Below are 16,351 nucleotides of genomic sequence, written 5' to 3' on the forward strand. Positions count from 1 at the left end.
AGTAATGTTTCGAAGGTCACGATAGGCCTAATAATAGCTAAACTAATGATACTAATGGATGGATAAGTATTACCTACTAATACATATTTTAAACCGGCAAGTCGCAATGTGCAAATGTACAACCATTATAAATTGAATCATTTACGTAACATGGTCGAACCACTACATAGGTCATTTATCTTGGTCAAATGGTACTCGATTTTATTTTGAAGAATCAAGACGGCTTTACCTATTTTATTCGTTTTTGCCAACTGGACAGTTATTATGTTTAACAAGCAGATAATTCAAAAACCTAAAAATATCTGCCCGTTTTCTTTTTTTAAATGAAATCAAACCCTGATAAAAAAAAACTCAAAAAATACAGACGGATCGACTTTATTAGCATTAGTATAGATAAGCACAAAACATACAAACTGTGAATAGATTACTTGTGAAACTAATAGTTATATCCATATTATGTATGTATACGCGGTGCACGAGTGGGGGTCACGTTCGTAGGAGCACGCATTTATTTGTACTCACAATTATTGTCACATAATTGTGTCGTATTGTTCTCTAAACACTAGATAATTACCTACTAGTGACAACACTTAGACACCAAGCATTACATTAAAAGAGCAGTTTTGCATATCATCGTTTTGTCTCTAGTCATACATCGTCGATTGTTAAAAAAAGAGAGAGTAGACATAACATTTTATTTCACTTCTAACCTTTTTCTTCTTCTATTCGTATGGTTGATGTTGATCTTAGACTCAGAGTACCGCCCGTAGGCCACTGAAGTGGTTACTTTCATTCTTTAAAAAAAAACAACTCCTATACTAATTACAACAACGGATGGACGGCGTCGTCGTGGGCGACCTAGGAAGCGGTGGCGAGATGACCTTAACGCTTACCAACCAGGCTGGTTCCATGAGGCCCAGAATAGAGAGTCGTGGAAGGATTTGGGGGAGGCCTTTGCCCAGCAACGGGACACAGTAGGCTAGGAAAAAAAAATACTAATTAATTTTATGCTTGTATCTCGGGGGCTTGACAACCATTCAACTCACTTGCACAAAGACACCCGGTCTCAGAGCAAGCATTGGTGTATCTAACAAATGCGATATTGCGGGATTGAACTCATGACACGTCGCGCATGGCGGATTTGGTGTCTTCAACCATACGGCCACAGTTTTCACATACAGTTTTTTTTATAAGAGTGATTATTACTTTTACTTTTATAATTTGGGGTACAGGGCGGGCTAAAACTTTAACGCCAATTTGCACATTAGCCGTAACAAGAAAGGAGTAACAAAGGCTTATAGAGTAAGAAGTCGCTTAGAGTAGTCTCGTAGTTGATCGTAGTATCTGTAGTTGTGGGAAAGAGCTAAAATTAATTGAGAAAGCGCCCTGCTTGGAGGCGTGTAAAGTGTCTCCAACAATTTCGATGACACCGCCAAATCTAAGATTACGGTAGCTGCAGAGACCACATAATACAAGGTTTTGAAAGACCCTCAGGTTACACAAAGACCGAATTCTTTTCAATTAATCATGTTAGTAGCTATGAATGAAATCATTTTTAATGTATTGCGAAATTTATTGTTTAAGATTGCAACACACAAATATGACTGCCATCGATATTGTTATTCGCATAGCGATGCTCGTCGGTTTCCCCGAAGAAGTTACGATGTTTGTTTAATATACGGGGTTTTCATTCATCGTATTGATGTTATGAAATGAGGCTGACACTCGGCGAATGCATAACATTTCACACTAATTTTGTTTGTATGGTTGATAATTTTGCCTGTATCTAAAAAGGTTTTAATTCTTACCAATAAACTTAATGGAAGAGTTGCTTACTTGAGAATAGGCATTCCTCCATCTCTTGTAGTCGTTTATCCATGACTGACGATTCTGGATGCCGTGATACCAGCAGGGACGACCAACCTCAGGCATTTTTGAACTCTCTCGAACGTCAACGTTTTGGACATCTGTGTCTGGTTCTTTTGATTTCTTAAAGAGTAACTTATGGAGTTTTTTGCCGATTCTTCGTGCACCTAGAGACATTACTTTAAGGTAAAGGTGCCGTAAAACGAACACCAAAATCAAAAGTATTTCTGATTTGCCTTCTGCTTCTTCTCATACTACTGAGCACTGCCATACCATATGAGAAAGGTTTGAGCTATTGATCACCAATTTCATTCAAATATTTGGAGCCTTAGCTTCGGCACGATGTTTTTGCTCTAGAAGTTGGTGGAACAATAAAAAAAAAACAATTGTTTAAATATTTTATTAACATTTGGCTATACAGAATAGTAATTGAATAACATGTTCTAAATTCGTTTTTTATTAAAAAATTTATTTAAATTTTTTATTCTCTCGCACTCCAAGGTCATTGGTTCTGGTCGCAAAGGATTCAGCTGAACACCAAATTGTACCACAACTTAATGCCTATCTGAGGATCTGAGGGCCGACCAAGTCTGAGGTGATTACAAACGGCACGCTACACGATGCAGACCGGCTCCTTTTTTAAACTGACAGCATATTGTTTAATTAGGTTTTGGTAGGCCCACAGATCCTCACAACCAATTTGCAAGGCAGCACAATTTAAGAATTTAATCTGATCTCGTGTCAATTCCACTTTTCACACACGTTTTTTGAAACAAATTACATTTGGTAACACTATAATACGAGTATGATACTATTAATATAATAAATAGGTACAATTGATCGTAAATCAGTAGCGGCACTACAAAATCGCCCTTATTACAAAGTGGTACGGCTTACTTTTGAAGTTCACCACTGAATAGTCATCTATAAAATATCGTAACATTTTGTGCATAATATACGTGTTTTCAATTATATATTATTTAAAACTAGAATATTATATACGTTAATTGTGCTCTATATAAACGAGCGTTTAATTTTCTTTTGTTTATTAATCTATGGTCTTATGTAAGAAGTCGTGTTGACTTCGGGGGCTCTCATACAGCCCACCAAGAAGGGTGGGTTTACCGTTGCCTTTAAGTCTAGACAGACGGACTGCATTTCAGTTCAAGTGCAGTTTGAATACGACTGCAAAAGAACTGTGAACCAGTCGTGCAAGCCCATTGCTGATTGCTATTGCTTGAGGAATTGAACTCTAATCGGATTGCACATTTGCCGTGTCAACTGCATTCAAACTGCCCTTTAAATGCAATTTGCGGTTGGATCGCAGTTAAAATGCGCTCCATCTGTCTACTGTCTAGAGTGTTTTAGTTACTAGGAGTTCGGAAGTTTCCAAAGTATGTTATTTTCAAGTCATCTTACTTCAAAATTATTATAAATAATTTTGTCTAACACTTCCTATAACAATTCTCCTAAACATGTTGCATGTTCCAGTATTAGGTATATAGGCACAAGTTGAATAAGAGTGGCACAACTTTATCTTAATACCAATATAAATACTTTCGTGAATAAATACCCCCAATATAAATGAATGGAGAAAATTATAACTTGTTCAAGTACCCATATTTGTTTCTTAGTAATATCGAACTCCTTTCCTAGTTAATATAGTCAAAAATTGATTTAGCATAATGTATGTTATCACGAGTGTCACAATAATGTATATACAGTATATGTATACAAATATTAGCAAGTAATACAAAAATTAAAACATGACTCTCTATTTTTTTACAAATTTAATCAAGTAAAGCATTGTTAGCCCAGTGGCATAAGCGTTGGAATGACAGCCAAAGGTCGTAGCTTCAATCCTTCAATCCGAGTTCATATGCCTCACTAGCTAAAAAGGAAAACGTCACAACCCAGCACACCGAAGAATTTAGAGGATTCGCTTAGAGTCGATGCGCCCTTAACTTGGTGGTCAAAAATACAGAAAGACCTCAATCAATCAACCAATCACACACACACATTAATAACTTTATTAGATAAGTAATACATTGTTCACTGCCAATATCAACCACCTCTCCTACCACGGGTCTGTTGGTAGAGATTTCTTTAGAATGTCTTTCATATTTAGTAATGTTGTGTTTTTTTACTATTTTGTACTATAAATTATTAAATAATATTCGAAAAGTAGGTGCGTGCCCTGGGTTCGAACTCGAGACCTTTCGTTGTCATACGCGCGCCATCACAGCAAAACTGGCTTGCCAAAGAAGTGATAGGGCAATAAAACTCACTTGATAAACATTGATTAAGTTGTGTAAAATGAACTACTCAAAATTTACTAAGAGAAAATTTTGATAAGCATCTAATTTAAGGAATAGCACTTTACTATGGGCTAGACAAAATTGTATTATAATATACATAATATAATGCGTTATTTATGTGCTCGTGCAGTTTGGCTTAAATCACCTTTTTTAATTTTAGTATAGGCACCCAGAATCAACCTTTATTCTATAGTGCCAGTGTCTTTGTCAAAAAACCGCTTAACTAAAACGCAAAAGCTAATGGAACTGCACATAGGTAGGTATAGCAGAGGGGTTGAACTCATTGGATTCATCCACTCGATTGGGATGGTGGGATTCGATCCCCGCGCAGGACTAGCATTTGTGTGAATTGTGATCTAATGCTACTCCTGATCTTGGATATCTTGTGTATGGAATGGTCATGTGAATGGAATGTTTGTGAAACCCCACGACACAATTGAATTAATTAGATTTTTTTTAGTACCTATTGAATTCAAAAAGTGACTTCGTCTTATAATACTTTCGTCTTGCAACTGAATATAATTTACTCAGAGTGTGCATATATTAATATTATATCTACTTTTAATAATAAATAAATAGTTGGGAACCGTTATCATGCTATTTAAAGTTGTTGTAAGCACAACAGTGACACCAATTCGCTTGTACATCGTTTCTGAAAGAGCGTTCGTATAAAAACGTTGTAATTGTTGAATATTTGATACAAATGTATAAATTGGTAAATATAAATTTAGTAAGTACTTAGTTAAGTATATTGCGGGTACAAACTAATTCTATTGAACTACAAAATGTGAATAATTATGTAAATGTAACATACTAAGACACGGTGGTAAGTATTAGTAATAGTATTCAAGTGTTTTTAAAAACCTTTGGTTGAAAATCCAGGGGTCCTCTTCCCCTATTTAAAATGGCCGATGAATTAATGGAATTCGGATTAAGTTAGATCCGAAAAGCTAGTAGTCTGAAATTTTCAGGGTAGCTTCAAACCCGATGACAATGCAATTTACAACTATAAAAACGGCTGGACCGATTTTGAGAAACTTGTAATAGAGATGACATTTAAAAACGTGGGTATTTAAATTAGATTTTCAAATTCTATTTTTTTTAATACAATAATTGTAAATTGAGTACAGTTCGATACACTCACGTTCAATACAATAAATTCATCGGTCATTATTTATAGCGGAATTGAGGCACAAGAAGCTTACCGTCATTTCTAAAAGGAATATTATAACGGGTGTGAAAGAGATGCCGCTCTACGCCTTGTATTGCGCTGTCACGCTTCCACAACCATTATAATATTATTTTACGAGTTTACTTAAGGTAGATCCTCTGGACCGCTTGAAGGTGCCCGTTCCTTACGAAAGAGTTGCAATATAATGTTCAATAACTTATCACGTAAGTATCTAAAAGTGTAAATATGGTATTTTGACAAGAAATTACTTATTTTCTGCTTTTCCCCATCTTCTAAGCCATGCTGATCTCATCGGCCGCCGCCCTTCGCTTCTGGTAGCCCTTGACTGGTTGTATCAGAGCGATGAGTAGGCCAGCGACCACGATCCAGCCTCCAGCCAAATAGAACGACAGCTCCCAGGAATACGTCACGTCGAATATGAAACCTGAGAGAAAAAAACTTTTATTATTTCCTTTAGTTTAAGTAAAGAAGAAATTGAAGTAATTTATCATTAAAATAAAAATCAATTAAACGTTTATTATGAAAGACTTGTCATTTAAAAGAGATAGTTAAGGGAATTAACACCTTTGATATTATTAATAACTGTGTCAGTCACGCATATTTATAGGGATACCTTGACTAGTTTCGGACCTAACCAGAGTCCATAATTATCAGCTGACGCGTCACGTCACGAGCTATTAAGGACTAAACACGTTTGAGTAAACTATTACTAAGTAATTATGCCTAAATCCAACTACTTACCTGTTACAAAAGTTATTTTAGTAAATTTATCCCTATAGGAAAAGCATATTAAATGAACTTACCAGATAACGGTGGTCCAATTAAATGTCCAATGCCTTGAGCGAGCAGCACTAATCCGTATGCTGAAGTGAAATCATCCAAGGAGACCAGCTTCACCAGTAGACTTGGTGTGAAGGTATATGATGCTGCAAAAAACAACCCAAAGGCCGCTGACGCAGAGGCTAAAATCCAGTAATTGGCTGATGCAGCTGGCGGTATAGAGGCCACGGACGCCCCGCAAAGTATGAGACATACAGCATACAGGCCGCCTATGGAGACCTGGGGGAAGTCGCCGATCCAACCCAGACCGACCTGAAAGAAAAAAAAGCGCAGGTTAAAGCAAACATTGAAAGGATCCGTTACTGGACAAATGGTGTCCTAGAAAATGAAAAATCTAATAGGTGGGTCCATGCGGCCCAGAATAGAGAGTCGTGGAAGGATTTGGGGGAGGCCTTTGCCCAGCAGTGGGGCACAGTGGGATAGAGAAAAAAATAGGTAGAGAAACGGATAAAAAATGGTATTATGTGGCTTTGAGTTTTCTTTATCCTGTTTTAAATTACAGAGTACCTACTTTAAGATGTACTCGAAGTTATTCCAAAAATAAATCCTAATTTTTTTTTTCCTACTATACATTTTGTAACGATTTAAAAAAACTTCTCAGCTACCATTACGTACATTTACATTTCAGAGAGCGGAAAATTTAAATAAAGCATTAATTCATAATTTCCCGTTAATACCTTATTACAGCAGCAAGTGTTCAATAACAATTTGAAATATATTTACGAAACAAATATTTACACTTCATCGCTGTGCAATCAGGCGAAAACAAATGAAAACATTTTGAGCTATTTTACTGCTCGTTGAACAATGTTATTGAATTAAGTAAGTACCAACATGTAAAATGTTGGCAACCTCTGTTATTGTTTGCTTATACCACCTATGTCTGTGCAACTAAAAGAATTTTTTTAGATGTAATTACGACATTAAAGAAAGAATATACACACTATTATAATTTTATCGTGCTATACTTTTATAATTATATTAGTGTGTTATAAAATTATACTGTGTATTTTATAAAGAAGTAAAATAATAGGGGGATTAAATAAGATGAGAATCAGTCCGATAAAATCGGAAAACAAGGGTATGTAACTGTTGGTACGATCACAATGTTATTTGCAATGTTTTTCTTAACATATTTTAGACTGTTTGTTTTGCAAGTCAGACTCACAATTTACCAGTTTTCACGTAGGTACTTCGACGAAACTAATTCCACCCCATTATCATCATCTCAGCCTATAGCTGTCCATTGCCTCTCCATACGTTATCCAGCGCGACCGGTGCATTGCCGCCTGCGTCCAGTGAGACCCAGCGAACGGATTCATTCCACCTATTTCTTATTTATCCATTCCAGTTAGTCCGTGACACTCTTAATGCACCAATTACAAACTAGAATGTCATTTAGAAATTCCCGTAAATAATGCAATACATTTAGAAATCCTCGACCAGTTTTTGGCACAGACGCCGTTCCCAGACATTTGGAAACTGGATACATATATCTATTTCTGTAAAGTTATGTCAAAGACTCACGTCGGGATGTCTAAAACCTTGGAGAAAAACCAGACTGAACGCTGTCTCGTGATCTTCATGAGTAAGCATTTTGTTTGTCTCAGGGCTATGCGGCCGGAAGACATTTATTAGAAACGTGAGTTTCCCTGGACGCGGCCAAATGCTAGATATTATTAGGATTACGAATGTTTCGTAAACAGTTTTGGTGCACTGGAATATGACGGCGGAGGCGGGTCTGCTAAATAAACGGCATTTAATACCTTGTTTTTCGTGTTGGTTTTGATCCTTAAGGCTTGAAGGCCGAAAGGGAACCCTATTGCTTTATTTATTTTATTCTACCCATTTTGTCGTACATTTTATACATTTTATTAGTAACCATTTTCTTTAGACAGTTTGTTTCTCTTCAGCTTACTTTGCGAGTACAACTCAACACTTAACCCGTGGCCTACGCAACTTATGTCTACCTACGCATGTATCGTATTTTCATAATGTTGAAACCTCTCTCTGTACGATCACAAATCATTTGTTTTTAATTACAACTGACCTGCGTACCCTTTCTTTAAAAGCGAATTCATGATATCTTAAAGACGCCAATAAACCTTGACGTTACGCTTTAAATATTCTCCAGGACTGGCGATATTCCAGAAACGAGGACTTTTGGGACGACTCCTACTACAGACAAATTGGGCGTCATGCCAATGGAACGGCGACTCTTGCTCATTCATCATATCATTTACATTTAAATGCGCAATCTTGAATTCATACTTCGAACTAAGGAATGTCTAAGTATCTATCTATACATGACCTCTTTTTAGGGAGATCTAGATTTAAAAGTGTAAACTTAGTTAGAACCAAATCGTGACCACTGTGAACGAAAAATGCTAGTCTACTAAGTTTTTCCGAAGTTTTGGACGTCGTATGGAGCAAGAAAAAATATATTAGCAGAACCTCAATATATGTAAGCAAATGCGTGAGACCTTCCATAAACTAAGACTAAGACTTTCCGTTTCCGTTTATGCGCAACGAACATAGCAGCATTACATTTATATCTAATGTTAATCGGATTATAGATAAGACTCACCATCCCAATAGTGTTAGTGATTCCGATCAAGCTGAGCATTGCAGCGCCGTCGTCCTCAGTATACCCCTCCTGTATCATGTGCTCGGCGAGGTAGAAGTAAGGCACGATGAACCAGGTGAACAGGAAGATGGTGCCAAGACAAAGCAGGTTGAAGGTCATCAGCTTGAGGAGGGACACGTTGAACATGTCGCCGAGGCAGCTTACGCAGTCGTCGTACCATTTCTACAAAATACAAAAGCAAAAAAGCCTTCAGCAATAACCCTCATGACAAATCGTCTTTAGCAGAATTGTAAAGACTGTGATGTATGAGTAGTAATTTTAATATTTTTCCATGAGAATTCTCAATTTTCTCATAAAAGAAGGCAAGATTTTTTTATCAAACATTTCTAAGCACATTCTATTTTGCTTCGGGGGTTCACAATCGTAGTAGATAGAGGAAACTATTCGTTTTGTCGTTGTTAATTTTTGATTCAACACAATTTAAGAAAAAAAGCTGGGCTTCATTTTAGTGCAGCATACATATGGGCATTATAAAAGTGCTGCATTCTCGCTGACAAGTAGTTGATAGAAAGAATAAATTGATATCATATCTATTGACCTTCGTTAAGAGAATCAGGGTTAGTTAAGGTCGCTTTGGTTATTGGTAGGGTATTGTAGCTATTTCAATGGTGTATGGATCACTGGTTAAGTGACCAGTTATTAGTTCATTCTCTTTTTGTAATAGGAATTGACACATTGTCCACCTTATCACTCAAGCAATATGGTTGAAATTGTAATTGTTTTTTAAAGTACGTAAGTATGTGTTATATAAATTATGCCACTACAATCCAGTATTTAAAAAAATAATTAGAACCATCTGCTGCCTTAATTGGTTACTTCGATGAATAACTACAAAATAAAGTGTAAGGATGATAACGAGACATAATTTAAAAAATCACATTTGACTTTAGAAAAGCATTGAGAGAACTTTTTCCAGAAGTCTGACTTTCTGACAACTCAAAATAATTTAGAGATACAAAAAACGATAAGCTATTTAAGGATCACATGTAAGCATACCTCTTCCTTCTCATCGATGGTAATCATCGAATTCTTAAATATGTCTGGACATGAAGACGCCTTCAAACGATACCGCTTCACATTAAGCATCGCACTTCTATGGCTGATGGAGTTTAGTGGCATCTTCAAATCCTTCAAGTAGTGATGGTTCACCGACAGCTGTTTCTTCAACCAATCCCTTCTGTTCTCCTTACTGTCTTGTTTCACCAGCTCTTTGCCCTCCCTGGCTTCCGACTTAGCCTTCATAGCACAAGTCTGAGGATTCTTCAACTCGAATTTATCCGAAGTTTTGTCCTTACTTTCGTAGTTTTCTGAATTTGTTCTTTGTATAGCGTGCTTTAAGTATTTAACGATGGGAGGGTCGTTTGAGTCGGTACTCGGTTCCTTTGGTACGATCTTTTTGGTTCGGTTAATGGCAAATGCTGGATATTTCACTTCAATCCCGTGTTCCCGGCTTGTCTTCTTCACAAGTACATCTAACGTTGTCAAAGACACCTGGAATGTATTTGAAAATTATTGTAAGTGCTTGCATGTTTTGTTTGTATGTTTATGAAATATAAAGTGACTGGACACTTGTGAGAAGGGAATTCATTTTTTATTGTATAATTCTTTCCTCTTTGACATCTGGTTAGTGATATTGTTAGTTATTTATTTAAATCTTTTTATATTTCTGACCTAAATGTGCCTCTCGGTACTATGATAAAAATGCTATCTAAAAATGTTTTTAATGAATTAGGGGCAAATGTCATAACACTCATAACAATGCTAACGTCCGGGTTGACGATGTCATTACTTTGTTATCTAAAGACCTAGGTTATTGCCAAGTAGAAATATGAAAAGAACAAAGTGCGTAACATCGATCTATTAAGAGTGTTTAATAATTTGAGGTAGGAATAATTCACGGTATGTTATGGAACTATATAACTGCAACCAAACTATTGATTATCCAACACAATAAACTGATTTATAGTATTAACCGGTCTCATCTAGGTGGTATAAGGAGAAGTTAAATGAAATCTATATACTAATATATAAAGCTGAAGAGTTTGTTTGTTTGAACGCGCTAATCTCAGGAACTACTGGTCCAAATTGAAAAATTCTTTTTGTGTTGAATAGACCATTCATCGAGGAAGGCTTTAGGCTATAAACCATCACGCTGCGACTAATAGGAGCGAAGATACAATCGAAAATGTGAAAAAAAACAGGGCGCTTATAAATCATAACTTATATCTTCTACCCACGGAGACGAAGTCGCGGGCAACAGCTAGTGGATAATAAACGTCATACCTTATCGCTGTAGGTGAGATACGTTGGCAGGTTCTCAACAGACTGTGACATCGGTTTCACACCCTTGTATTTCTTAAGCTTCAAAATGTCCTGGTGACGCTTGATACTCTCTGCTTCTTGACTGATCACTTTCTCAGGCGACACACCTCTCCTTATCAAGCCAACCATACTTTTTCCTCGAGATGGAGCATCAAAATCAAAGACATAAGGATTAGAAATGGACGCAGAACTGGAATGTCTCGATTTCTCATCGTCTTTCTTCAATTTACCTTCATCCCTACTATTTCTTTGTCGTTTCTGCTCCACGATCCACCATTCAGGATCCCTCATGACGCAACCACATACACACAAGTTCAAAAGCGTGCCAGATAGAAGTAAAATTGTACCTCTCCACCCGTATTCCTCTATGAAGAACTGCGTCATGGGTGCGTACAGAAATGTTCCGACGCCAGTACCGCAAGCACCCAAGCCTACAGCCAAGTTCCTCTTCTTTTCAAACCAGTAAGCTATAGACACAACAGCTGTGACGTAAACCAACCCAAGACCCAAACCAGCGATAACTCCAAAAGTTATCATCATCATTTCGAGCGTCGTCGAAATTGAAGCCAGAACGAAACCCAACGTCGAAATTATACCTCCAAGTATGGTCATACTGCGACATCCATATCTGTCAACTAAAGCACTCATAACTGGTCCAGAAAGTAGGGGAACAGCGATGAACAGACTACCAATCCAAGCTGTAGTTGATTTACTAGCCTCAAATTCTTCTAGAAACTCGATATAGAGTAATCCAAACGAAAAACTGATTCCGTCGGCTATCATAGAGATAATGAATGATGACAGAACCACAACCCACCCCCACCCTCCATCAGGAATTCCAATTGTATCTTTAGCAGACTTTTCATCTTCGATTTCAACATCTTCATCAGCAGGATTTTCAGTAATTTTAACCTGATTATGTTTTTGCTTCTTTAAAATCGGACTAATTTCTTCTTTGAAGTTCGTAGAGTATTTAGTCTTGTTGGTGTTTACAAGTCGGTCTCGAGTGCTAAATTCTAGTTCGGGACTCGAGAACGACGCAGTTCCAACACTGGTCGTATCATCGTCTTCACCTTTGCATATTCCTGACGTAGATTCAGATAACAACGATTCTCTGACTGCGCTTTCCCTGACCAGCTCTCTATTCTTCGGTGTCCGGGAATGTCTTAACACAACTGGTTCCCAATCTTGTTCCATATTTAACTTTGTACTACAAAAAATACTTTGGAAAAAATACTGGCAGTTTTAAATTTTGGAGTTTCGTTTGGGACTTAGGTTCTTAATCTCGGGTCTCGGGCGGAGTACCGACTGGCTTGTCGCGCCACACTGTTCAGTTTCAATGTATTTGGTTTGTTTTGACCAGGCACCATTAAGAACCGGGGTAGAATCGCGTGCTCTGTGACGTCACCCATACACACGTGTTGGCGAAGAGTGGCGCGACGTTGCGCCACAACTATGACTCCAGCGATGTCAGCGCGAACCTCGCGAGTGGTGTTTGCATCTGTAAATTGTGAAGAAGCGTTATTATTATTTATTTTTAACATAAAACTTACATGAAACTAAATTAAAAGAAAAACACTTTTTAGAACTCTGTCAATTTTATGCGTCCAACAATATATATTTTATTGCTATTGCGCGGCATCAAGGCCGCTTGATGGATTTCAAAAAATCCTAAGTTATATCATAGCCACGGTCACCAGCGGCCGAAGTTAGTAAATTATAAGTATCAATTGCAATTGATTTTAAGTATAATTCAATTGGACGTTCCACCCGCTTTCTTAGGCCAAAGGGTAAACTTGCCTTTTGCAAATAAACAAACGATTGCGTTTATTACAGTTACTAACATAGTAATTGCATTATTTGAGTAACTGTAAAGATATATTTGGCTTTTTTCTTAATGATTTTCTCCTGCATAACATTTTGCAGACAATATAATGATCATTATTACAATAATATTTTGTTAAACTAATGGTCTCGTTAAGTATGATTAAGGTATCAATTAAGTATATAAGTTTTGATGTGATAGGTCACGCATCTGTGGTAGGTAATCCACTTACAGAAAATACCTCAAACGGTAGGTATCTTAACCTTGATGGAGAAATATATAAAAAGGTCGGTAGCAATATGAAAGAAGTCAAGGCCACATTGTTTTGTCAGCATTTTTTTGTATAGACAAATAAATTATGGGTCACTAAAAAACTTTGGTAGTTCTCAATTTTAAATTAAGGAACCAATTTATCAATTTGAAAACCCCTACCAGAAATATCTGAGCAAGAAATATTCATACGTCGTATGTTCTTATGTGGTAATAATGCCATTTAATTTGACGCCCCTCGTGTTTTTGCAACTTTAAATATGCACCAATCAACCGTAATATGTATGTATAAACTTATTAAAAGATAAATAGACAACTCTCATAGACTTCCACAGGCGCCAATTGTGTAAAATACATAAGCATACCCATTTTATATGCATGTTATATTAAATATTTAACTCTGCCTATTGCCTACCAAGCACACAGCGATATCAGTACACAATAAAATTAATACAAGTAAAATTTAGGATTTCACACGTAGGTAAATGTTTTTTACGTTTCTATCGCTGGCTGTTATCTCCATTCGCTTCGCAATAAATAATTTAAAACATATTTATTGCATTTCTGACCGTTAATTTATGAAGGTCGACAAACTATGTTTTATATTGATGCAACGTTCTTCCGTTCCCGTGTATAAATTGTGATAACAAACACGATTCCTTTATATTTTTTATTCTCATTACTTTGATTACTACTTATTTACCTTATGAATGCAAGTTCAATTAAAAGCCACATTTTTAAATTAAATATCACCTAATTACAAAACAAAATTTAACTTTAACGTAGCACAGCTGACAACCTCTCCCTGATAACCTATTTCACGGTAGGCGCGGGAAAATCAGCTGATAAATTACTAACACAAAAACTGCGAATAAAAATTAGAACCAGGCAAGTATCACGATATTATTTTAAGTATACAAAGGTTTCACTTGCCTGCATATAACCTTCAAGATGTATACTCCTTGGTCAGACGAGCACGCTTAACGGATTCCCAGGTCGTAATACGGCCGGCATGAGACTTCGATCAATATGGGGTGGACGGGGTGGCGCCTCCATGCCGTCACCAGTCATCGTGATCCCCCACGATTCCCCTCAACCGACGAATTTAATCAAAATTAAGGGATGTTGTTTATACTTTAAGAGGTCTAGCTTAACTGGACACGTCTTGCTAGAACCTTGTTACGTAGCTATGACGTCACATAGAAAATATAGCGTTAGCGGGAATGTAGGAAAAATTACTTTTATTATAATTTAATTTATGGAGTTATTTTAAGAATGGTTATTGTTTGCAACCTACGTATAAACCCAACTCTTACTGAGGAGGGTTAGGTAGGTATTTCTATTATAAAACAACTATACGCAAATATCCATTTACATGCATACAAGTGTAAACCGCCTTATTTCATAATAAATCAACTGGTAAACTAAAGCGCCTGTTTCAATACTTATAGCAATACAACAATTTACATATATTCATGAGTTAATATTTTGGGTAGGCATACGTTTTGGGTTCTGGTTAATGTTTTTTTATTAAAGTCAAGTTCTTTGTCCTTTACAAAAAGTGCAAAAACATTCGACGTTAAAAGACATGTCTCTTGAGTGCGATTCATCTAATTGTCTGTCAACAACGCTGACATATTGACGTATTAGGAATGTTCCATAATGGTATGAGAAACTTGAGTGGGGACCTTTACCTATCGATCTAAGTATAAATATGTTAAGAGAGTAGTTTAAAACAAGTATATACGTACATCCAAGTAATATATCAATGTAGAAACATGGTTCAGCTCATGACCTATCATAGAATTTCAGAAGATAAATGCTACATGTTAATATACTAATTAACCACTGTTAATAAATACCGCCAGGATATTTTTATTATAATTATAATGGTATACCTTATCTAAGAAATTAATTCTGTTTAAAGCTTCTAATTAGGTTTTTTTATTATAGTAAATATGGTTTACCACTCAAACAACGAGATTGTCATCAGGCGTCTTTGGTGCGAAAAATATATTGGTTTAAAAAAAAGGGAAATATCCTAAATGAAAACTTCATAATATGCATTAACGTTATTACCGACAGTCGAGTTAGTTGTGATAAGTAGTTGTCCATATAATGAAGGTGCATGTCTATGTATAATACACTGTCTGCGCTGTGTTCCTATACAGTCACGTTATTACTTTGCTAACATCCATTAGGGTGCTAGCCTCATTTATTTTGTTTCATCGACATTATCTTTGACCCCGAATTCCCTTGACATAGTTGACATTATACAACATGCTCTTCTATTTTTATGGCTAACAATTTAAAAGATGATTTAGCACAATAATGTAAACAATTATGGCAACACTTGGAATATAGTTCAGTTGTTACGAGTTGTTATGTGAATATAGATACCGGCATTTGGTAAACTATAAATACTAAATTTAAGGCTTTAATAAATTAATGTTACTTTCTATCTCCACCCTAGAATGGCCATGCATTAATAAAGAGGAAACGCTTTAGTCATGATAATTATAATGGTGACCTTGACCTGAGTTAGAACGAACTCGAGCTAGCTTAGCTAGAAGCAGAAAATAGAAAAATATACATATGAAATACAATGTAAGTATATTGTCAAAATGTTTGCGTAAAAAGCTTATCGGCTTAGTCCGTGCAATAATAAAACTTTGTATTTCTACAGATGTTTAAAAAGGCTTTCATAAGGCTTTAAAAATAATATTCTATTATGTACGAAACTAAAGGTTTTTCTAAAAAAAGCCAATAAATTCAAAAACAAAAAATTATTAATATTGACACAGTGTCTTAAACATTTTTAATTCCTTTTTGAATTATAATGGTTTGTATTACATATTTCTTATTTCTATCTAGAAAGCATATTTTGGACGAGATTAAAATTTATAATTTTGAACGTATCCGTATCAGTGCTGCCAGAAATAAATCTAATAAGATTTTAAAGAAATCATTTTTCAAAACGTGTAATTGTTGGTCTATTGTTAATATAACGTATAGCCAAATAATCAAACTAATTATTATCAATTTTAAATGATATTCAGAACCATTTGTAA

The 16,351-nt window shown here is 36.0% G+C and overlaps 1 protein-coding gene across 1 annotated transcript; it reads right to left on the minus strand.

The window, feature by feature from the left end:
* Window positions 1–5,307: 5,307 nt before the first annotated feature.
* Window positions 5,308–12,751, minus strand: LOC113495384 (monocarboxylate transporter 14-like). Its single transcript, XM_026874078.1, has 5 exons — window positions 11,147–12,751; window positions 9,860–10,354; window positions 8,804–9,025; window positions 6,180–6,468; window positions 5,308–5,800 (listed from the first exon to the last, which is right to left on the minus strand). The coding sequence occupies exons 1-5, from the start codon at window positions 12,380–12,382 to the stop codon at window positions 5,649–5,651; spliced, it is 2,394 nt and encodes a 797-aa protein (XP_026729879.1). The 5' UTR covers window positions 12,383–12,751; the 3' UTR covers window positions 5,308–5,648.
* Window positions 12,752–16,351: the final 3,600 nt, after the last annotated feature.

Source organism: Trichoplusia ni, chromosome 6, assembly GCF_003590095.1.
Source record: "Trichoplusia ni isolate ovarian cell line Hi5 chromosome 6, tn1, whole genome shotgun sequence".
NCBI lineage: Eukaryota > Metazoa > Arthropoda > Insecta > Lepidoptera > Noctuidae > Trichoplusia > Trichoplusia ni.

Excerpts from the sequence above, each read along its gene's own strand:
- LOC113495384 (XM_026874078.1), bottom strand. The coding sequence starts at position 12,382 with ATGGAACAAGATTGGGAACCAGTTGTGTTAAGACATTCCCGGACACCG. Across the intron at positions 10,355-11,146 it reads ATCTCACCTACAGCGATAAG|GTGTCTTTGACAACGTTAGA; the intron begins GTATGACGTTTA and ends AATACATTCCAG. Across the intron at positions 6,469-8,803 it reads TCACTAACACTATTGGGATG|GTCGGTCTGGGTTGGATCGG; the intron begins GTGAGTCTTATC and ends TTTTTCTTTCAG.